Source organism: Lactuca virosa, chromosome 9 (assembly GCF_052849685.1).
Source record: "Lactuca virosa cultivar CGN04683 chromosome 9, Lactuca_virosa_CGN04683_v6, whole genome shotgun sequence".
Taxonomy (NCBI): Eukaryota; Viridiplantae; Streptophyta; class Magnoliopsida; order Asterales; family Asteraceae; genus Lactuca; species Lactuca virosa.
Window position 1 is genome coordinate 99,362,582 of NC_136434.1, and position 24,521 is coordinate 99,387,102.

The 24,521-nt window shown below is 41.0% G+C and overlaps 1 protein-coding gene across 1 annotated transcript; it reads left to right on the forward strand.

Annotated features, from left to right (window-relative positions):
• Positions 1–22,309: 22,309 nt before the first annotated feature.
• Positions 22,310–24,027, forward strand: LOC145138827 (uncharacterized). Its single transcript, XM_079072847.1, has one exon. The coding sequence runs from the start codon at positions 22,430–22,432 to the stop codon at positions 23,912–23,914; it is 1,485 nt and encodes a 494-aa protein (XP_078928973.1). The 5' UTR covers positions 22,310–22,429; the 3' UTR covers positions 23,915–24,027.
• The last annotated feature ends 494 nt before the right edge of the window (positions 24,028–24,521 follow it).

The following is a 24,521-nucleotide window of genomic DNA, read 5'->3' on the forward strand; positions in this document are numbered from 1 at the left end:
AAGATTCACCCATTCAACTGTCTATTTGATCTCGGTATTATACAACTCGTGTGTACTAAGTGATCATAGGACGGTAGTATCGTCACATCGAGTTTTCAGGGTAATTACATGTTCAGATAGGGTTACTGATAAACAAAACTGAGTATCATTAAGCTAAGTATGGCAATTATACTTGTGCTTCTCAGTCTTGGAGCGTTTAAGACTACAAATCGGTTTTATAGAAATATAGGATTTTCTATGGTTTACATCGTTATTTGGAAGATAAACTATTTTTGATAGAACTTTCTGAAAACAATAACATTTATCACCGAAAGCAATGTTTCACAATAGAGTTAGTGAAACTAGAAACTTATTTACAAAAGGCTTAATATTTATTATTAAACTAGTATCACATAAAGGACATTTAATGGTTAATTCTACAATTCCTTAGTTTATACATTCGAATTACATATAAATAATATCTGATAGGCAGTTTAATGTGTGACTTCCGCCTCATTTCATGTTCCTTGTTTGGTTGTGGGCTTAGGGCAGATTCACACATTCAACTGTCCGTTCGATATTAGGTTATATATAGTTAGTATAAACTAAGTGATTATAGGAGGAACTATTGTGGTTACCATTTTACCAGAGATTCTTTAATGTTAATTATGTAATTATTTGATGAATAAAATAGGATTATATATAATAAAGATCCGGTAGACAGTGGAATGTGTGACTTCCGCCTCATTTCCTGTTCCTTGTTTGGTTGTGGGCTTAGGGCAGATTCACACATTCAACTGTCTAATCGATCTGTATTATATATAATTAGTATTCACCGAATGATTACAAAAGGATTAACATCAGTCATTTTACTTATTAAGAAAATATAGGATTTTCTTAAGGAACGTTTTCAATATTAAGGATCATTAAACTTAATGTTAAAAGTACTTAGTGAATACGTCAGTGTTATATACATGAGGATCCGACAGATAGTGGGATGTGTGGATTCCGCCTCATTTCCTGTTCCTTGTTTGGTTGTGGGCGTGGGGCAGAACCACACAGCCGACTGTCTTTTCGATCTGAATGTATATGATTTGTATTCACTAAGTATTCGTAGAAGGAACAATCATGAGTTGTTTTACTTATCATTTATCAGCAGAAAATAAAGGATTTTCTGGAGGAACTGGCGAACTTTTCAAAAGAATAAAGGATATACTTTCTATAACAAAAATACTTATGAACTCACCAACTTTAATGTTTACACTTTTTCAAACCACTTGTATTCTCAGGGTCGTAAGTAGACAGGTACTCTCTCCCAGGTGTTTTGAAGACGGAGCTTTACGTCTTAACTTTTGTTGTACTTATTATGTATTTTAAGTAATGTTTTGAACATAATGTAAATATTATATTGTCAATACAATGGTTGTTGTTACTTTGATTACTATGATACATGTGTTGTGATAATTAACATGAAGTCATCCACCCCCGAACGTTTCCGCCGTTCCGGTTTGGGGGTGTGACAGAACTCATCTTAGAATAGCTGGGTAAATCTCTCCTAAGTCACTGCATCATGGTCTGCAAGAGAATAGTTAGTCGTCACAAACTTCCACCAGTCCTTCGCTCCCAAGCGAAGATGGTTCACTGTGAATCGAACCTTTAGGTTCCCAGGGCCTGAACAAGTATAAAAACATCCCTCGATATCAGAGATTCATCGCATCTCAACAATCGGGTCCTGGGTCCCGTTAAACTGTGGTGGCTTCGTGTTGCTGAACTCTCGGAACATCAACGAGTCACCCCCCTATGGCCTCACTGTTGCAAGGGTTGTGGTGGTTGTGGCAACGGCAGCCTCGATGATGGCAACATATCGCTCGTCAAAAGTCTCGATCAACGTGGTCTTAATAGACCCGAACATCTCCGGAATGGCCTCCCTGATAGTTGCGGCCACCTAACCACAATAATCCTGCGGATCTCCTCATCACTGGCACTCACCCTCTTGGGGTTGCTGGAGCCTGAACCTCGGGTAGCCACCATAGTCTCTCTCTGAAACATAAACACAGAAATCATCAGGGACAGGCTAAAGCGCACACACATTTACACATCCCTACATGCTTATTAGTATCCCGAGATTCTTACTTGAGTCGCGTACGGATCCGGTGTTTTCAGTAGTACGAGCCCAATACTACCTTCCACACCAACCCGCATTCGCCTCAAGTCCTCCTCGTAGGATTCTAATTCACATGTACTCTACCCCTCATGGATATCTAACTACTTCCTCGGTAGACTTCCCAAACTGAACATCTAGATACTCCTCCTAGATCACTCTTCGACTCTAATTTGTCTCGTAAAGATCTCCGCTATGTACAACTAAGCAACACACACAGAGTAAATGGCAAGAATAATGTCTTTCAAGAACGACCTCCTAGGCTAAGGCATCATGAATCAGGCAACTCTAGCTCAAAATTCCTGAAAGTACCTAGCCTACCATCTAGCATGCACTACTAATACCTCAAAATTAACTTATCTCATAATATACTCAAGTAAGGGTATTTTGGGAAATCACCGCTCGGACTCTGGCTGATTGTACACACTGCTTCGTCTCGCTTTCCTCTAAAAAGTTATTTGGTTATTTAAAAAAATCATTTCTTTTGAAAATTAATCAACTCCTCAGTTTGAGTCCAGACATACCCGAGGGTGCATCCGAATCCCTCAAACCAAGGCTCTGATACCAACTTGTAACACTCTAAATTTCAAACCAAAATTTTCATTTTTAAAAGTTCACACAAAACATACTTAAACATTTTCATGTCAAATTGTATTTTTATCAAACACATAACATCATAAATTGTTTGTCAAATATCCCAGATTCCACATAAACTCAAATCATCAAGCTGGTGTGTACAATCATGCCAGCACCTTCCCGCGATCCTGAGATGTACCTGAAACACATTTTACACAAACACTGTAAGCACGGAGCTTAGTGAGTTCCCAAAAATACCACATACACAATAATTATCCTCTTATGGCTATATCTCGATAAAGACCCTCCAGTCATGTGTCTCAGTGAAGACCCTCCGGTCTCACGTCTCGGTATGGACCCTCCGGTCATAGCTCAACATATACACAAAATAATATAACAGAATAAGTCACAAAGACAAGATGCATAACAACACATAACTCAGTATAAAAAAATAAGACCCTCCGACCAATAACACGAATAATACCCTCCGGTCATAACACGATCAAGACCCTCCGGTCGCACATAAATTACCACTCCGGTAAGTAAAGTGAGAATACTCACCTCGTGAAGTAAAGCAAGTAAATCCCGCACCCAAACTGTCGGTCTAGACTCCGCCTAACATATGTCACATATATCTCTAATTAAAATTTGATATCAACAATCCTAAAAATGTTGGCTAAGTCTCTCTACTAAACCCCAGAAGGGTAAAAGACCATTTTACCCCTCCATGGCCTCTAAAGTCCACAACTTGACCAAAACCCTAAAAGTCAACAGAATTCAACACCCAGCGCGTACGTTGGGCGTACGTCCCTCTACGCTGGGTGTACAGTCAACCATGCATGCATCGGGGTGGCTCAGCGCTACGCTGCGGGTTGTTGGGAGTACACACGGCATACTCCCCAGATTTCCTCTTTTCACTCTTTTAGTCTTAATCTATTAAGACCATTGCTACTACTACAGATCTGGGCTGAATAAGGTCCATTACTCCATAAAGTTGGTGACTTTAAGCCTTAGCATAGATGGACAAGTCTAAAACTCATAAAATCTAATCCTTTACTCACAATGGTTCTCATATCTCATGCATGGTGAGATCTTAATGACTAAGATCTCATTTTTATGAGTCCAAACGACTAGAAACACCTAAATGGACATGTATTATGCTCTGGAGTTCACCAAACTCATAAAGCTTCAATATTGGGACATAAAACCCTAAAAATGGACCAAAATATGAACTAATCAGAACAATGAGAAAGCTTTGAGCTTGATACCTTTGGATGATGCACCAACCACAGAAAAGCTCAGATCCAAAATCTTAGACACCAACTCTTCTTCCTTCAAGCTCCTTCTTCCCAAAAGAATTCCACAAGAACACTCAATAAGCCATAAATGCTCTCATAAGCTAAGGAAACAAGATTTAGGGTTTGAGGGAAGTTGGAGGCTGGAAATGAGGCCATCATGTTCCTTAAATAGGGACACACAACACAATTAGGGTTTACACTCTGAGCCTAGTACGCACAACGTACCCTCTGGTACGCCCAACGTACTAGGTGGCCTCCGCATCCATAATACACACATGAGTACGCTGAGCGTACACACGCGTACGCCCCGCATACTCATCGACCACCTTTTTCTCAATTAAGGGCTAGTTTTGACAATTCAATTAAAGTAAGGGTCATCGATACAAACCTTATCTTGGGATGTTACAATTTAAACACCTTATGTTCTTTGGCCTCTTCATGCTCAACCTCTTTTCATCCCAAAGCTGTTATTCAAAACCATAGCCCCCATTAGTGAAAGTTTTTGACCTTTGAGTGTTTTTGAGGGTTTTTGGTACTTTTAGAAGAAGAATAAGTCCACCATTGAAGCTTGGAGAAGCTCAAGCTCCTAGATCCAGAACTTTCATCATCCTTACAAGATTCTGAAGGTATAAAGCTTGTACCTTTATGCTTCTTTTTTCTAGATCTACAATTGGTCCATGTTATGTTATGCTTTTGGTCCCAAGATTTGGACTTTTGAGGTATGGGTTACTCTAAACGTCATGAGTGACATTTCTGGTCATTTTTGAGTTGATAAAGTCATAAACATGGGAGCTTGGACACTCCCATTCATCCATGCATGAGATTTTGAACATTAGAGTGTACTTTGGACTTAGGGTTTGGATTTTTGACTTATTGAGCCATGCAAAGGCATCAAGTTTTAAAATTTATCAGTTAAGACGTTCCTTAGGTTAAGATCTCTGAGTTGGACGAAAGGTCTTTAAGCATTAATAGCTTAATGGCATGAATTGGACATATGATGATTACTCTAGGCGTACCCTCCTGGTATGCACGACGTAACGGGCTGAGGCCATGTCCCCTTTTAGTGTAGATCCAGTATGTTAGGCGTATGCATCGTGTACACACAACGTACTCACCTGAAACCCTTTTGGGCCATTTTTGGGCCTTGGGTCAGTTTGGGCCTTGGGTCATGGTTAGTTGGGCCCAGAGTAGGAAGGGTAAAAGGGTCTTTTACCCTTTCTAAAAGGGTTTACGATTTGGATTTTTATTTGTGGGTTATTACCCTAAATAGTGATTATGGTTGGTTTGAATGTGTTTAGTGTGAGGAACCAATGTAGCAACAAATTGTGTGTGATTGTTTATCATCAGACTGAGGTGAGTCTTCTCAAAGTGTTTGGCGGGTCGAAGGCACCAATGTCGGCCCATTGATTTATGTTTATAGGATGCTAGCTTTCTGTGTAACTATTGCATGTATTGTATGTGTTTGTATGCATACCGGGCGGGGCCTGATGAAAGTGTCGGGCGGGGCCCATCGCATGTTACTGAAAGATCTGTACCGGGCGGGTCCCGATGGATGTCGGGGCGGGGCCCATTGTATGTATGGTATGTGGTATTTTGGGAAACTTACTACACTTTGTGCTTAAGGTTTAAGTTTATGTTTCAGGTACTTCCGGTTCAAAAAGGAAGGGCCCGGCCTGATCACAACGCATCCACCTGTGTCCAATATTTTATGATTTTGAGATTGTACTCTGATAACAATTTTCACATTGACATACTTATGATCGTTTAACATGAATATTTGATGATTTTGGTTGAATTTAAAAACGAAATTTTTACTTATGATTTTTGGGATGTTATATATATATATATATATATATATATATATATATATATATATATATATATATATATATATATATTCTAACAGTAGATTGTTAGAATGTTCTAACAATTATAATAGAATATTAGACTATTATAACAATTCTATTTGAATATTTATAATGTAATATGCAGTAGTAGAATACCAAATATTCTAATAATTCTAAAAAATTCATATAATTTGAAAAAGGGTATTTTTTATATTTTTTTACTTTTATTAATAAAAAAGTGAAGAAAGAAATATTTTTTTTTTCGAAAATTTCTATTTATGTTGTATTTTAAAATATTTTTTGATCTTCTAAATGATTCGATATGATTGTGTCCCCCTATGTCTCACAAAATCTTCTAGTCTCATTTGAACTCAACCATATATATATATATATATATATATATATATATATATATATATATATATATATATATATATATATATATATATATATATATATATATATATATATATATATATAAGAGACTATAACCCGTGGAAACTACGGTATGTATGTTTAAAATTATTAATTCATGCATAATAAAAAAATTATAAGATGTTATATTTGACAAACATGAATGTTTGTTATTTTAATATGAAATATAGCAATGTACTTAAGAAATTACATTGTTATATTAGGTTAGAGGAATCATTCATGCCAATTACTAAAATCTTATGAAAACTTCCCATAAAAAATACAATGTTGTTATATTAAAGGTTGTAATTAAAATAAAAGAAAAACAATATTGTGATAGTATAAAGTTGTAATTAAAAAAAAAAAGCTCAATGTTGTGATAGTAAAAAGTTGTAATTAAAAAAATTCATGTTTTTTCATAATTAACAAATAAACATAGAAATATCATATGTTTTGTATAAACTTCTAAAAGAAAAGTATATTTCTTAATTATGGTTATATGACGATTTTAAAGTATTGTTAATTAGAAAAAGGATATTATGGGAATTTTTCATAAAATGTTAGTAATTGGCATGAATAGTTCTTGTTTGAAGCGTCTTTGTGTTACTAAATTTATAAAAAAATGTCCATGTTGTTATAGTAAAAGGTTGTAACAAAAATAAAAGAAACTACTGTAACGTTCCGATTTTCAGGTATTGGTTAAATAAGATTTTTGGGTTAAGCTCTACTCGACGAGTTGGTTGACCTACTCGTCGAGTAGCAGCGGGGTAGGATCGCGTGTTAAGTGACCTACTCGACGAGTCCATATTGGGACTCGGCGAGTAGGAGCTGGAAGATGAAACCCTAAATCCCGGGGTTTGCACCCCTATTTAAAGGAACCTCAGCCTCCTTTGGCCTCTCTACAGTCTTTGAGAGCCCCTTAAAACCCTAATACGTGTGTGTGTGCCCATTGTGTGATTGAAGCTTGAAAAGAGAATCTTTGGAGGGAGAAGGCTTAGAGTAGAAGGAGATTGGACCAAGTAGAGTGTGGAAATCAACTCTTATCTCAGTTATCATCTTCTGGAGGTAACAAAATCACCTTTTCCTTGTGAATCTCTTCTATTGGTTGAGTTTTAGGGTTTTTGGTGAGACATTAAGTTGGAAAGATGAGCTATGGGCTAGATCTGAGATTTTGACTTCAGATCTGGACCCTCCTTGGATTCTATAAGCATAAAGTTACAGTCTTGGTCATGATTGAGGTCCCTTTTGAGCATAAAGTTCCATTAAGAACTTAAAATAGGCATTTAGAGCCTTTATAGCCATGCATGCATGTAAAGTTTGCAACTTTACGTGATAAGCATGCCCTAGAAGCCTGGATATGTGATTTGGATCTGCTGCATGGCTCAAAACAAGTCTGTATGGAAAAGGGACTGAATGGACTCGGCGAGTCGCAAGGTTGACTCTACGAGTCACATGAAGATGGCCGTGGACTCGACGAGTTGTATGAACAACTCGGCGAGTTTGATGAAGATTACCATAAGACTCGACGAGTTGAAGAACAACTCGGCGAGTCGGATGAGTTTTCCCTAGGATATGTATGTGTGTGTATCCGTCGAGTTGCAAGGAGGGAACTCGACGGGTGGCCTTAAAGTTTGAACGAGAATCGAAGCAACTCGACGAGTCACCCCGATGACTCGGCGAGTTGGATTGTGCTTCAAGGAACTCGGCGAGTAGCCGAGGGTACTCGGCGAGTTGGGGTCAACATGGACTGTTGACCTTGACTGAGGACTTTAACTTTGACCAGGGGTTGACTGGTGGGTTATGGAGTACCTTATAGAGTTAAGGACTTATGAGTATATTGTACTATGGTCATAGGTGGTGGAGCCTGTGTCAAGTGATCCGAGAGTTAGAGTTTACCTTTCGAGTCGATATCTGCAAGGTGAGTTATCCTCACTATATCGATAGGGTCTACGACACCAAGGCCGACCCTTTAGTTGTTATTGTTATGGTATGCTACATATGGATTTGATCTGCTAGATCGGAATCAGGGTAGACAGTATGTTATGTTTTTTATGATCCGTAAGGATTGGTATGTTAGTGAACTGCTAGGTCGGTACTCTAGTTACGAGAGGATTCTATGATTGATGATCAGTGTGACAGTTATGTTTGATGTTTGTATATGTCAGTATGTGATAGTTATGCGAACATGGTTATTTACTTGTTGGTTGGGTTGAGGCGGTCCTGCTTTGTGCTGAAGGCCAACATACCCTATGAGCGGTCCGGGGAGACTGCAGGCCCACGAGGCGGACCAGTCATGCCGAAGGCTCGGGATGGATTCAGATAGACCGTAGGCCCAGTAGGGCGGTCCGGTCAGGCCGATGGCCCAGTATGCATGTTGATTGATTGATTGATTGACTGATTGTTGCTGACATGGTATTGTCAGTGTGGTATTGGTATTTTGGGGGTAGCTCAGTAATCCCTCGGGCTTATAGTTTTCAGTTTATTGTTTCAGGTACATCAGGAGATCGTGGCAAGGCGAAGGCGTGACCGTACCGCTCCTCATCCTTATGTTATGATCTGTTTATGGGACACTCTGATGGATATTGATTTGAAAACATTTTTGTAAACAATACTATTTGACTTTTATTTATGGTTGAAAAGTTTAAATTTGGCGTAAAATTTTTGGATGTTTCAAGTTGGTATCAGAGCCTTGGTTTGAGTGAATTGGAGGAACACTCGTGTGAATCCAGTCTCAAATCAAGGGGATTTTCGGAAGGAAAGTTTTAAAAATGGTTTTCAAAATAAAGGATGGAGGATGCAGAGGGTATGAGCAGCCGGAGCCTGTAAGTAAACCCCAAAATACCATACAGTTATTTGATATTCTGATATGTTAGAACAGCATGCTAGTGCTAGGCTAGGGATCTTCAGGAATTGCATGATAGAGTTGCCTGATTATATGATACCTATTAGCCTAGGGTTTCTTGCATATGTAATTGACATCATAACTGTAGATGTTTAGTATATGCATCACGACTGTGTATAGTCAAGATCTTATAGCCTGAGAATGTCTGATTCGACCTTAGGGTAGGATTGGATATTCGAAAGTCTATCGGGTCCAGCGTTATGTGCGGCTAGCATACACTAGCGCTGCAGGGGCTGATGGAAGTTCCATGGAGGTGTGAGTTGTGCAGAGTTGTGGGACCAGTTGTGAGATAGGCGGTGTCCCCTAGTATTGAGGGTTGAGCGCACATTATGTTGAGTATAGTATTAGGGCGTTGTGGTGATACTTGAGACAAATATGGGTAGGTGTGGAAGGTAGTATGGGCCCGTACTACTAAAAGCACAGGACTCATACGTGTAGCAAGGAAGTCACAACCCCTAGGATTTGTGGGTTTTGGTCTCCCGATATTATGTTGTTTATCTGATGTCTTGAATGTACCTTTTAGTATGGTGGTGACGAGACGTTTTGCTACTGGGTCTGGATCGGGATCCGGATCAGGGTCAGGGTCGGGGGACGGAGGGCCAGAGGTGCCGGTAGCACCTGAGCCCGTGGTGCAGATGGGGACTGAGGAGCTGGATGCCAGGATCCGGGAGATTCTGCACGATGAGGTCGTAGCGGCTTTCCGAGCGCAGCTACCAGAGATGTTTGGGTCGATCAAGACCGCGATGGTCGAGTATTTTGATGAGCGATATGCAGCTCTGGCGGAGACAGCAGCCACTGCAGCCACTTCGGCTGTAACTGCGGCAGGGGTTGGAGGAGGATCCGGCAGGGCCTTCCAGTACCGGGACTTCGATAATACGAAGCCCCCGACATTTGATGGTACTTAGGATGCGATCAGAGCTATGCGGTGGTTGTCTGACGTGGAAGGCTGTTTCTTCACGTGCTCATGTCCTGCTGACCAGAAGGTCAGGTGTGCTCTGAACCTGCTTAGGCTCGGGGCAAAGGACTGGTGGAGATTGACGACAGGTACATATTCTGATGATCAGCGGGCTGCTGTTACTTGGGAGCAGTTCCGGGATATGTTTCGCACCTGCTACGTTCCGCGCGTGGAACGGGAGCGGCTTGCTCAGGAGTTTTTGACATTGAGACAGGATGGGGAGTCTGTGATGGAGATTACCCGGATGTTCACTGAGAGGGCTATGTTTTGCCCGGAGTTTGCGTCAGATCAGTCTCAGATGACTCGTTATCTAGAGTATGCTCAAGATGGATATACGACAGTTTGTGGCTACACAGCGTTGTGAGACCCTCCTGGATCTACAGGAAGCCGCGTGGCGGCGTGAGTTGGAGATAGAGCTGCAGCTGAAGGAGCAGCATCAGGCACCGGCACAGTCTCAGCCGACGCCTAAGCGGTCTAAGACCGCTGATGCACGGTCTGGGGGTCAGCAGAGCCGCACTTGTGGAAAGTGTGTTAGGGTTCACTCGGGAGTTTGTAGAGCAGGAGGTGGGTGCCACAAATGTGGCAAGGAGGGGCACTATGCCAGGCACTGCCGTCAGTCCGCCTCTCCAGCAGATCTGCGGATTTGTTACCATTGTCACCAGGTTGGTCATGTGAAGACCAACTGTCCGCAGCTCGCCGCCAAGTCGGCACAGGGTCCCGCGCCAGCCACTGTGAGGATTGGAGATGGGAGGCCAGTCAGGGTGGAGCCTCCGAAGGCTCAGGGTCGCGCCTTCCAACTCACGGCCGAGGAGGCCAAGGCAGCACCGGATGTGGTTGCTGGTACGTTTCTATTCTCTGTCTCAGTTATTGTATTGGTGTTATGCTTATTGATTGTACCTGTGGTTAGGTACGTTTTTAGTGAATTCTTTGCCCGCTTTGGTATTATTTGACTCGGGGGCGAGTCGGTCGTTTGTATCTCGGACCTTCTCTGGAGGGTTCAGTGTGCCGATAGATGATCTTGAGTGTCCGTTGTGAGTTTCGATCGCCAACGAGCACGGGGTTTCTGCTTCCTCGGTCTACCGGGGATGCGAGTTGGAGATTTTCGGGGTGTCCTTCCCGATAGATTTGATTCCTATCCCCAAGGGGTATGTATGCGTGATTGTAGGGATGGATTGGCTTAGCCGTTTCGGCGCCATGATCGACTGTGAGGGACAGCGGGTGGTGGTTCGAACCCCAAGTGGGGGAGAACTGGTAGTATATGGTGAGGGAACCAGGTTGGGATCAGGGTTTTGTTCGGCAGCCAGGGCTCGACAGTACATACAACACGGGTGTGTCGGTTATTTGGCGTATGTGGTAGATACGCGGACTAGGGATCAGCCCTCGGTTTCGGAGGTCCCAGTAGTTAGAGAGTTTGTTGACGTGTTTCCGGAGGAGTTGCCCGGAGTGCCTCCGGAGAGGCAGGTCGAGTTTAGGATTGATCTAGTGCCGGGTGTGGCCCCTATCGCTAAGGCGCCATACCGACTAGCACCGCCAGAGATGCAGGAGTTGTCATCTCAGTTGCAGGAGCTGCTGGGTAAGCAGTTTATTCGTCTGAGTAGTTCACCCTGGGGAGCACCGATCCTTTTCGTCAGGAAGAAGGACGGTTCGCACAGGATGTGCATTGACTATAGGGAGCTGAACAAGTTAACGGTGAAGAACCGTTATCCGCTTCCAAGGATAGACGATCTTTTCGATCAGCTGCTGTCACACCCCCAAACCAAGGATGGCGGAAATATCCGGGGGTGGAGGACTTCATGTATAGTATCATAACAACAATTGTAATAGTAATTCAAGCAAACCCAACCAACATATATATAATTGAAAAAGTTACATCATTGTATGAATTACATGTTTACGAATCAATTACATTATGTTGACAAAATATGAAATAGTAGACGCCTTAGCGTCCCATCCTCAAATGCACTTGGTTACCTGTTTAATGATTTCCTGAGAATACAAGTTGTTTGAAAAAGTGTCAACACAAGGGTTGGTGAGTTCATAAGCTTTTGTTTGGTATTATTAAAAGCCTTTCGTTTGTAAAAGTAGTATTTGTGTTAGAAAATCCAATATTTTCCTTAATGTGTAAATGTAGTCTTAAAACCCAAAGACCGAAATGTACAAGTAATTTGTCATATTTATAGTAAAACAATGCAAGTTTAAATCGACATAAACTCGTTAAATTTTAATGAAGTTCCCGTAAATTCCAATGTTTATTAATACTTTATGTGAGTTTATTATAACCATACTATGACCAAGGTTGCCTAAAACGACGTTCTTCAGGCGTCGGAAATGTTATGACATTTGTCACCCCAGACCTATCGGTCTAACTGTTGCATGCAGTTTAGGTGTGGGTTTTTCAAACCCAATATAGATCTATACACAACTATCACGCTCTCCCTCAAGGAGACTCTGGTTACAATACAGGACTTAATGGTAATTTGAAGTAAATGTCTCACAAAGTCATTAACGGAATTACGTGTTATGAAAACTTGGTACCGTATGGCCGTACCTTGCTTAGTGAAAATATCCTTTGTATAAATGTACCCTTTTTAAATGTATGTGTTATGTAATGTATCATAAACTATACCTATTATAGTTTATCAACCAAGGGTAGTACGTAGTAATGTATGCAAACTATATTCAAAATAGTTTATTAAATGTTTGAATGTATCGGTTGTACTTTGATTATAATCACTTGTTATTCTTTATATTTTATATGTCCAAATCCATTTGTAAACTGATGTGTGTCTAAATATTAAGATAAAATGTCATATATTGCAATAACATATAATCACATAAAGATATACACCTTGCTCAACATGTTACAAGGTGAAATGAAATTGACAGCAACTTTTTGTTGTATACAGTTTCTGTTACTGTTCTTAGAAAATTTATAGAAAAATCATCAAAGCTCTAAATCCAAATCCAAAAATTCTGAGAGTTTGGAATATGAGTCTAGTTTGTTCGTAAATTTTATCATGATTTTTAGTGATCTCTAACAGAGGTGAAAATGTTCATAATCACAGACTGGTCCGGGTTTGCCTCTGAAATGATAGGCAGTTTTGTAAAAATCACCATAAATTGTAGAAAAATCATATGGAGATGTGCAAGTAGCCATTTTAAAGCTAAGAGTTTGAATTACTTGCACCTGGAACAGTTTTGAAAACTAAAATATTTAAGTTGACCAAAACAGTCCGTGATCAAAGTTCATCTTTTCTGATGTAATCTGATAGAAAAAATTTAATTGTGTTCTTGATGATTTTACTTGTATTCCCCCCTTAAAACTTAAGAAAAACATGTAAATGTAGGGGTATGAACTCACCTTATGTGGTTTCAGTAGATGAAAGTGAGAGAGAGGAAGTATTCAACCCAAGAACACTAAGAAGATGTCTTGATGATTCGAGAATCTAACACCGAATAAGATGGAATTTGTGTAAGATATCAATGATTTGAGTAGAATGGAGTGTAATAATTATATGAATGATGAAGATACTTACTAATTGAAGAAAGAAATCCCTAGAGAAAGCCTTGAAGTTCTTGAAGTTGAGAGAAAAGATGAGAGAATTTTGGAGAATGTTCTTGGTTGCTAAGTGTAGAATGAAAGAACTTTATGGAGAATGAGGAGAGAGGATCAATCCTCCAGCTCTTAGAACGTGGGAAGAGCTGGAGATTGGGTGTAAAGGTCCACTAAGGAGACAAGGGGTAGTGGGAAAGAGTGGCTAATCATAGAGTGAGGTGGTGGTGGTTTGCTTTTGCCATAAATTAAGGAAAAGCAAATATTCCCTCAATAATTAGTTCAACCACTAATTCTTTTAATATATTTTTATAAAAACCCTGGAGATTTATATATTTTGGGGCCTTAGTTTATAAAATAAAGTTTTTGGTGAAAATCCCACGTTAAAATAATGAAAAACGGAGTTAAAACGAAGTCGTAGTCGAAAAACCGGTAAAAAGGGGCCGTCTGCGAGACCTCTCGCATGGGCTGTCTGAGAGGCTTCTCATGCGAGGCTTCTGTCCTGAGAGGCTTCTAATGAGAGGCTTCGGTCCTGAGAGGCTTCTCATGAGAGGCTTCGGTCCTGAGAGGCTTCGGTCCTGAGAGGCTTCTAATGAGAGGCTTCGGTCCTGAGAGGCTTCTCATGAGAGGCTTCGGTCCTGAGAGGCTTCTTTTACCCGTTTTTACCCCGTTTCAAGCGATTTTTGACCCGGTTAAGGGTCGATATGACCCAAATGATTACAAAAAGTTAAAGTAACTTTTGAGAGAGATTTGGGAGAGATTTCAAATAGAAAGAGATAGAGTGAAAACGATTTAGAGAGGTTTCGTTTGTGATTAATTTGAGTGTCCGGCTTCACAACGCAAGGTTCGTAAACCCCGTTAAACCGTGTTTTAGTGTCGTACACAATCTCGATGATTGTGCAATAGTGTTTTATCGCTTTGGTTCATTGTTTAGCACTGTTAAGGCTAAGGAAAATCAAACACATGAACTTTCCAAATGATGATTTCTCATTAAAAATAGCGAATTGTATAGTGATTACATAACGTAAACCCTAACATACAAGGGTTATTGGAGTTGACCGGTTTGACTTGTTGACTTTGTTTGACTTTGACTTGACCGAAATTTGACGATTGTCACAGCTGCAGGGTGCATCTTGGTTTTCCAAGATTGATTTGAGATCAGGATACCACCAGGTCAGGGTGAGGGAGGAAGACGTGGAGAAGACCGCGTTTCGGACTCGTTATGGTCATTACGAGTTCGTGGTGATGCCGTTTGGGCTTACCAACGCGCCAGCGGTGTTTATGGATCTGATGAACCGAGTCTGCAGACCGATGCTCGATCGCTCGGTCATTGTGTTCATAGATGATATCTTGGTATATTCCAAGACCCGAGAGCAGCACGAGGAGCACCTCAGAGAGCTGCTGGAGGTACTGCGACGAGAACGGCTGTATGCCAAGTTCTCGAAGTGCGAGTTTTGGTTGCGAGAGGTTCAGTTCCTCGGACATCTCGTTAACCAGGAGGGGATTTTGGTCGATCCGGCCAAGGTGGAGGCGGTTAGGCAGTGGGAGACTCCGAGATCTCCCTCAGACATCAGGAGTTTTCTGGGTTTAGCAGGGTATTATCGGAGATTCATTCGTGATTTCTCCAAGACTGCCATACCCCTCACTCGTCTAACGAGGAAGGGAGTGGATTTCCGGTGGGGCCCGGAGCAGCAGAGGGCGTTTGAGACCCTCCGGCAGTGTTTATGCGAGGCGCCGGTGTTAAAACTCCCCGAGGGAGTGGAGGATTTTGTGGTATTTTGTGATGTGTCCATCACAGGCTTAGGGGCAGTCCTCATGCAGAGGGGATGAGTGATAGCTTATGCATCGCGGCAGCTAAAGCCGCATGAGACGAGATACCCCACGCACGATCTTGAGTTGGGAGCGGTGGTCTTCGCTCTCAAGATTTGGAGGCACTATCTGTACGGGGTCCGTTGTACCATATACACGGATCACAAGAGTTTGAGACACATTATAGATCAGCCAAACCTGAATATAAGGCAGCGCAGGTGGCTGGATGTAGTCAAGGACTATGATTGTGAGATCCTTTACCATCCTGGTAAAGCGAACATGGTTGCGGATGCTCTGAGCCGCAAGTCAGCTGGGTCCTCGACCCCAGCCAGGTGTATGAGGATAGCGGTGGATTCCCCGCTGGTGGGTTTGGTCAGGGATGCTCAGATTGAGGGTATGAGGCCGGAAAACTAGAAGTTGGAGAAGATTAAGGGCGAAAGCGCTCGGTTTGTTCAGGATAGCCGTGGATTGTTGACCCGTTACGGTCGGGTTTGGGTTCCAATGTCCGAAGGGGTCCGACAGACAGTGATGGAGGAGGCTCATAAGTCTCGTTTTTCTATTCACCCGGGAGCCACCAAGATGTACCGTGATTTGAGTTCGAGTTATTGGTGGCCTGGCATGAAGCGAGATATCGCTTGGTTTGTTGAGAGGTGCTTGACCTGTAGGATGGTCAAGGCCGAGCACCAGAGGCCGCATGGTAAGCTGCAGCCTCTGGAGATTCCCATGTGGAAATGGGAACGGATCGCGATGGATTTCATCACGAAGTTGCCAAAGACGGAAAAGGGGTTTGATGCTATATGGGTCATCGTGGATCGATTGACCAAGAGTGCCCATTTCCTAGCCATACGGGAGAGTTCGCCGACAGAGAAGTTGGCCCACTTATACGTCCGCGAGATTGTCTCTCGCTATGGGGTTCCAGTTTCCATTGTTTCCGATCGGGATGTCCGATTTACTTCCCGTTTTTTGCAGAAGTTCCACGAGGAACTGGGAACGAGATTGCATTTTAGTACGGCGTTCCATCCGCAGACTGATGGGCAGAGTGAGCGGACCATCCAGACCGTCGAGGATATGTTGAGGGCGTGCGTCATTGATTTCGGTGGGAGTTGGGATTCCCACCTACTGCTTGTAGAGTTCGCCTACAACAACAACTACCATTCCAGTATTGGCGCCCTGCCTTTCGAGCTGTTGTATGGGCGGAAGTGCAGGACCCCAGTCTGCTGGGGAGAGGTTGGGCACAGGGTGATGGGTCGAACAGAGGTAGTTCTGCAAACTACCGAGATGATACAACAGATTAGACAGCGATTGCAGACCGCTCAGATTCGACAGAAAAGCTATGCCGACCGACGCCGATCTGAGCTGGAATTTCAGGTTGGTGACATCGTTCTCCTGAAGGTCTCACCCTGGAAGGGAGTGATCCGCTTCAGGAAAACGGGAAAATTGGGTCCCCGTTACATCGGGCCGTTCAGGATTGTTGCTAGGGTTGGTAGGGTGGCTTATAGGCTAGAGCTTCCGGAGGAACTTAGCCGGATCCACAACACATTTCATATTTCGCAATTGCGGAAATGCATCATGGACCAGGAGGCAGTGGTATCGTTGGATGATATTCAGGTCGATGAGCGTCTGAACTATATGGAGAGGCCTGTAGCTATTTTGGAAAGGAAGAAGAAAATCCTACGGAACAAGGAAATACCTTTAGTAAAGGTACAGTGGGAACATCGGAGGGGATCCGAGTGGACATGGGAGCCGGAGGCGGAGATGTGCGAGCATTACCCGACATTGTTTATTCCAACGGACTTCGAGGACGAAGTCTAGTTCAAGTGGGGGAGAGTTGTAATGCCCCAATTTTCAGGTATTGTTTAAATAAGATTTTTAGGTTAAGCTCTACTCGACGAGTTGGTTGACCTACTCGACGAGTTGGTTGACCTACTCGTCGAGTAGCAGCGGGGCAGGATCGCGTGTTAAGTGACCTACTCGATGAGTCCATATTGGGACTCGGCGAGTAGGAGCTGGCAGATGAAACCCTAAATCCCAGGGTTTGCACCCCTATTTAAAGGAACCTCAGCCTCCTTTGGCCTCTTTACAGTCTTTGAGAGCCCCTTAAAACCCTAATACGTGTGTGTGTGCCCATTGTGTGATTGAAGCTTGAAAAGAGAATCTTTGGAGGGAGAAGACTTAAAGGAGAAGGAGATTGGAGCAAGTAGAGTGTGGAAATCAACTCTTATCTCAGTTATCATCTTCTGGAGGTAACCAAATCACCTTTTCCTTGTGAATCTCTTCTATTGGCTGAGTTTTAGGGTTTTGGTGAGACATTAAGTTGGAAAGATGAGCTATGGGCTAGATCTGAGATTGTGACTTCAGATCTGGACCCTCCTTGGATTCTATAAGTATAAAGTTACAGTCTTGGTCATGATTGAGGTCCCTTTTGAGCATAAAGTTCCATTAAGAACTTAAAATAGGCATTTAGAGCCTTTATAGCCATGCATGCACGTAAAGTTTGCAACTTTACGTGATAAGCATGCCCTAGAAGCCTGGATCTGTGATTTGGAGCCGCTGCATGGCTCAAAACAAGTCTGTATGGAAAAGGGACTGAATGGACTCGGCGAGTCGCAAGGTTGACTCGGCGAGTCACATGAAGATGGCCGTGGACTCGACGAGTTGGATGAACAACTCGGCGAGTCCGATGAAGATTACCATAAGACTCGACGAGTTGAAGAACAACTCGGCGAGTCGGATGAGTTTTCCCTAGGATATGTATGCGTGTGTATCCGTCGAGTTGCAAGGAGGGAACTCGACGGGTGGCCTTAAAGTTTGAACGAGAATCGAAGCAACTCGACGAGTCACCCCGATGACTCGGCGAGTTGGATTGTGCTTCAAGGAACTCGGCGAGTAGCCGAGGGTACTCGGCGAGTTGGGGTCAACATGGACTGTTGACCTTGACTGAGGACTTTGACTTTGACCAGGGGTTGACTGGTGGGTTATGGAGTACCTTATAGAGTTAAGGACTTATGAGTATATTGTACTATGGTCATAGGTGGTGGAGCCTGTGTCAAGTGATCCGAGAGTTAGAGTTTACCTTTCGATTCGACATCTGCGAGGTGAGTTATCCTCACTATATCGATAGGGTCTACGGCACCAAGGCCGACCCTTTAGTTGTTATTGTTATGGTATGCTACATATGGATTTGATCTGCTAGATCGGAATCAGGGTAGACAGTATGTTATGTTTTTTATGATCCGTAAGGATTGGTATGTTAGTGACCTGCTAGGTCGGTACTCTAGTTACGAGAGGATTTTATGATTGATGATCAGTGTGACAGTTATGTTTGATGTTTGTATATGTCAGTATGTGATAGTTATGCGAACATGGTTATTTACTTGTTGGTTGGGTTGAGGCGGTCCTGCTTTGTGCTGAAGGCCAACATACCCTATGAGCGGTCCGGTGAGACTGCAGGCCCACGAGGCGGACTAGTCATGCCGAAGGCTCGGGATGGATTCAGATAGACTGTAGGCCCAGTAGGGCGGTCCGGTCAGGCCGATGGCCCAGTATGCATGTTGATTGATTGATTGATTGACTGATTGTTGCTGACATGGTATTGTCAGTGTGGTATTGGTATTTTGGGGGTAGCTCACTAAGCCCTCGGGCTTACAGTTTTCAGTTTATTGTTTCAGGTACTTCAGGAGATCGTGGCAAGGCGAAGGCGTGACCGTACCGCTCCTCATCCTTATATTATGATCTGTTTATGGGACACTCTGATGGATATTGATTTGAAAACATTTTTGTAAACAATACTATTTGACTTTTATTTATGGTTGAAAAGTTTAAATTTGGCAGTAAAATTTTTGGATGTTTCAACTACAATGTTGTGATAGTACAAAGTTGTAATTAGAAAAAGTACAACGATGTGATAGTAAAAATAGTTGACAAAACCTATAGAAAAAAAATGTCTAAAACAAAAATAAAACACCAAATATCTGAATTACCAATTTTCTATATTCGCGAAAAAATGAACAAATTTCAATTTTTATGTAACATCCAATTTCAGGATGTTTCTTATTTCGGGGTTGTAGACCGTAATTCGATCATGTAAAGACATTGGGCTTCAAGGAAATAGAGTTTAGACTCTATCGGATGTTGATAATGTAGGTTAAGTGATTAAAGCCCTCGAATTGTGCATTGAAGCAAAAGGGTAAAACGGGAAAAACAATATTTTATGCTCCTTGCATGGATTATGGTTTTATTTGTACAAGTATAAATTCAAAAGTAATTAAATAAGATTGTGGGGTTTGTCAATACCTTCGCATGCATATAAAGATCGCCGAAAACAGAGTTGAAACGAAGAAGTTATGATTGGTTGAAGTTGGAGTGGAATTGGGTGAAAACCCATCGTCAGCATGTTGTCATGACGTGATGAGTCATCACGAGGTGACAAGCAGGCTGTCACGAGGAGAAAACTGTGCATCCCAAGCCCATGATTTTTTAGGATCAAGGTATATAAAGGTAAGGATTCATGTTTTATGGTATTTTCTTAGCCTCCATCACTCCTAAAACTCCTTAAGAGCAACCTTGGCCGCCCTTTGAGCTCCTCCCCTCTCATCTCTCATCTTTTGGATGTTTTTGGTGGTATTTTGATGAAGCTTAAAGATTAAGAAGGTTCTTTTGGTTGCAAGGAATGTTGTTTAAACTTTGATCCATCAAACTCACCCCATTTATGGACTATTATGAGTATAAAGTTCATATCTTGCTTTTTAGTTCTTTAGATCTCTTCATTTTGTGGTTTTTGGCACTTTTGGTCCATTTTATGGGTGATCTGGAGTTGATTGGACTCTAACACCTTTTGATCATTTTAGAATGCTTCTTGGATCTCATGGACTAGGAAAGTTATGATCTTTTGCCTTCCCTTTCAGCCATGCAAGTTATCTTGGTCATTTAGGTCATTTTTGTGTATTAAAGTTTAGATCTTGACTGTTTGAGACATTATTATGGATAAAGTTGGAAACTTTATCCATCTAAATATCATGTTGATTCAGATCTGAAGGTTGGAGACTTGGACTTAATGGATTAAGTTGAGAAAGATGCATTCTTGGTCCCTTTGAGACTTAAATACTAGATCTTGGTTGTTTGGACCATCCTAATGGATAAAGTTGGAAATTTTCTCCATTATGAAGCTATTACGAACCAAATCTGATGATATGAGTTTTGGGTCCATAAGGATTATGCTCTTAATGAAGAAAAATCTTTCTGACCAAAACCACGACGTGGCCACGGAAGGTTCACTACGTGGTGGCATGTTGAAACGCGTATGTTTTGTCTAAACATGACCACAACATGGCAGAGGAATTGCCACGAAGTGAAGGTCACATGAGTTGACTTTGATCGTTGACTTTTTGACAAGTTTGACTTTTGGCCAATTTTGGAGAGGGTGTTGAGCTATATTCTAAGATTTATCTTGTGTTTGGTTTAGGAGGTTCGTGTAGCTGATTCTGTGGGAATCTAAGTAGTGGATTTTAGCTCTTCATTCAAGTGAGTTTTCTCACTATACTATAAGACACTAGGTGACGTTTTTTGCATGTTGTCTTCGTGAATCTTGTTGGTATGCTTGTATGTTATGTGCATGTGGGTTGATATATGATTCGAGATTCCGCAATGTCTTCTTTATAACTCTGATTTTTGAATAATGGTTTATGAACAAATGGTTTGACATGTATGTAATTTTCTTAAAAATGGGTATTTATTCTATTTTAAAAATAAAAATTTTATTCTGGAGTTTAGGACGTTACAATTTATGTTAAACAGTCATGCTTGAAAATGTCATAAATTAAAAAAAAAAAAAAAACAAACCGTGAATTGGTAATTGATTAATTGTTATTAGGATAAAATTTTTTATTTTCGAATTTTGAATAAAAGTTGATTTGTTACAGGAAAAAAATGATAGATATTTTAGAAAGTGTCACGTATAAAAGAAACATTCTAGAAAATTAACATGAATCATTATTAGTTCTTTTATATATATATATATATATATATATATATATATATATATATATATATATATATATATATATATTCTGTGTTCAATACGAAGTTTTTAAAACCTTTAATTTTTTTTCTAATTTTTTGGTTTAAAGAAAAATAATTAATAAAAACCATTATTGTAAGTATAAACTTAAAGTTTTTATTTTAAATAGAAAATACTTATAATCCAAAACTATTTAAATGTAGTTTTTTAATCTTACATTTAGGGGGTGTTTGACTTGTCTTTTTGAGAGACAAAAGTTCCTTTTGGAAAAGATAAAGGCTAAAAGATGTTTGGTAAAAACATTTTAAAAGTTACTTTTTGGATTTTAGATAGAAGGAAAACTGATTTTTTGGAAAAGTTAGGAAAACTTGACTTTTTGTAACTTTTTCAAGAAGTACTTTTGCCTATAAAAAAGACAAGCCAAACACCCCTTAGTTTAACAAATGCTTCTATACTAATAAAAATTATAATATAACTTTTAGCTGTAAGTTAATTTTGTAAACATAATTAAAAATTATCATAAATTGCATTTTTTTTTAGTCCTTCAACTTTTGCAATGATTAATCTTTTATATTTTATTTAATTTAAGTAAATGTTATGTGTTGGTAAATTTATCTGTTTTTTAATAATTTTTTTTTATCATAAATTGTATTCAAAATTAATGTTATTTACTTTAAAACGTTTTAATTTTTTTTTTTTTTGATTGACTATTTGTATTTTTACAACTTTAGACCACAAATAAATCAGACATTTTTGCCACGGGTATCACTTTGTTTTTGTCTACTCGTGCATTTAAGAGAGTGACAGAGAAAGGGAGACAGAAATAGACAAGTTAAACACAAACACATATGCACAGGGTGTTTGCAAAAGCAATCCCTTTCTAAGTTAACACCAACTCTTACAAATCCCACAATCTACAATGGGATTCACGGCCAAGCTCACCAAGAGAGCTAGTTTCGGCGGCAGCGGTCTTCCTCCTGCCGCTGGTGGTGCCGGTGAAGGTTGGGGAATGGGCTTCTTCTTGGTGTTCTTCCCTCAAGAACACCATGATCATCATCAACATCAGGATTTCAATTCTTCATCACCATTCAAATCTCCCACCATTAACGCCCTCCTCAAACGCACAAATTCCACTCATATCCTCGCCAAAGCTCAATCCACCATCTCCATTTGTGCTCTCCTCATCTTCCTCACTCTCCTCCTCTTCACCCTCTCCACTTTTGAACCCAATAACAACCTCATCAGATCCTCTCATCACTATCGCCGGCATCTCTCCCAAACCCACCCTTCAAAAAATCCTACCTCTCATTCACACGCTTTACAAAGACTAGGTACTCTCTATTCACGAGGTACCAGTCACATGAATGACCTCGTTCTCTGTCACGTTACGGAGTCTGTGACATTCACAGAACTCAAAACTTTCTTACGAGCATTTCACAGGTCTGGTTTGCACACGAAATCAGACCTTCTCTTCATCTTCCCTTCAGTTACCACACCGGATTCTTCAGATAGTGTTATTCGAGAAGAAAATAAGTTGTTTCTGAAACTGATTCGTCGGTATAAAGCAGAATTGAATAATGGGAGCAACTTATCGGATTTTCCGGCGAGTTTCGACGTGACCCAGTTCGTGAAATCCGGGAAGAAGGATTCGGAAAAAGGAGAACCAATCTGGGGTCGGAAAATCAAGAGCAATTCTAATTTGAATTCCAGCAATGGTGGTGGGACTGAGTTGACTCGAATGAGTTATGGAGCAGTGGTGGGTTTTGGTGTCGGTGAGCTCGACCCGGAAAACTCGTTATCCGGGTTTCTCGATCACGTCCCGATGAGTCTAAGAAGGTGGGCGTCGTACCCCATGATCCTAGGGCGCCTTCGTCGGAACTTCAAGCACGTGATGTTAGTTGACGTCAAGGAGGTTTTACTTTTCGGAGACCCACTCGTCCGAGTCAGGAACCGGACCCCCGAATCAGTTTACTTGTCATCAACCCCAACTCCAACACCCACCAAACACAACCACAAAATCTCCGACAAAGCCCACGAGAAAACCATCAATCCGGCCGTCATAATGGGTGGAGCACGGGGCGTCCGACGTTTCTCCGCCGCAATGCTGACGGAGATCGTCAGAGCAACAACACAGCAGCTGCACAACAAGAAGAAAACTTCTATTACCGAGTCATTGCTTTTGAGTCGACTCGCCACAAACGAGTTTCTACAGAAAAGCATTCACCTGGTTGCCTCGGCCGAGGCAATACCGGAGGCGAGTTCACTCAGTGGAGTGTCAATAGCAAATAATACAGTTGTACGGCGTGGAAATAACAATATAGATATTGATGTTACGAATCATATTTGTTCGTATTCTATAGAGGCTTCGGTATACAGCGAGTGTGGAAAGGTACAACCTTTTTAGCGTATAGTATTTATTTAGATTTTTATTTTTGTTTTTACAGAGTTCCACCAGAACCTATAGCATTTTTGTAATTAATTGTTTTTAATATAATAAAAATACTTAAAAGTTCCCCAGCTAACGGTGCCGTTTCAGTTGCAGTGAGTAAATTTGCTCATTTCGCTTTAATTGCTCAAGGTCCAACTAATTCCTGTGCCTGCGCCTTTTGACTTCCAATCGAACTGATTTTAATTACGCAATCTATCGTTTTGATCAGATTGTATCGATATTAACTTTTATTAAATTAAATGCCCTAATTTTTAATGATTTAGTCAAAAATAGCCAAAATTTAGGGTTTGTTCAGAAATAGCTTCGAGGCAATTAGCCACCCACTATATTTAAAGTTAAAAAAAAATTCAATCTAATTTTCACATTCACAAGCTAGGAAACTTTCTAATGAAGTTCTGATTAACAATTTGTATCTATAGCTTTCTGTGTTTGTTTTGATTATATTGGACGATTGTAATAGGGTTGTGTTACATTTTTTTGTTGGAGATCGAAAAAAATGAACAAAATCGCAGATAAGGCCATGGTCATCTTCGGTATTACAACTCTCTATTACATGTCATTG

What these genes read in the sequence shown, in the direction of transcription:
- LOC145138827 (XM_079072847.1), top strand. Translation starts at nt 22,430, where the DNA reads ATGGGATTCACGGCCAAGCTCACCAAGAGAGCTAGTTTCGGCGGCAGC.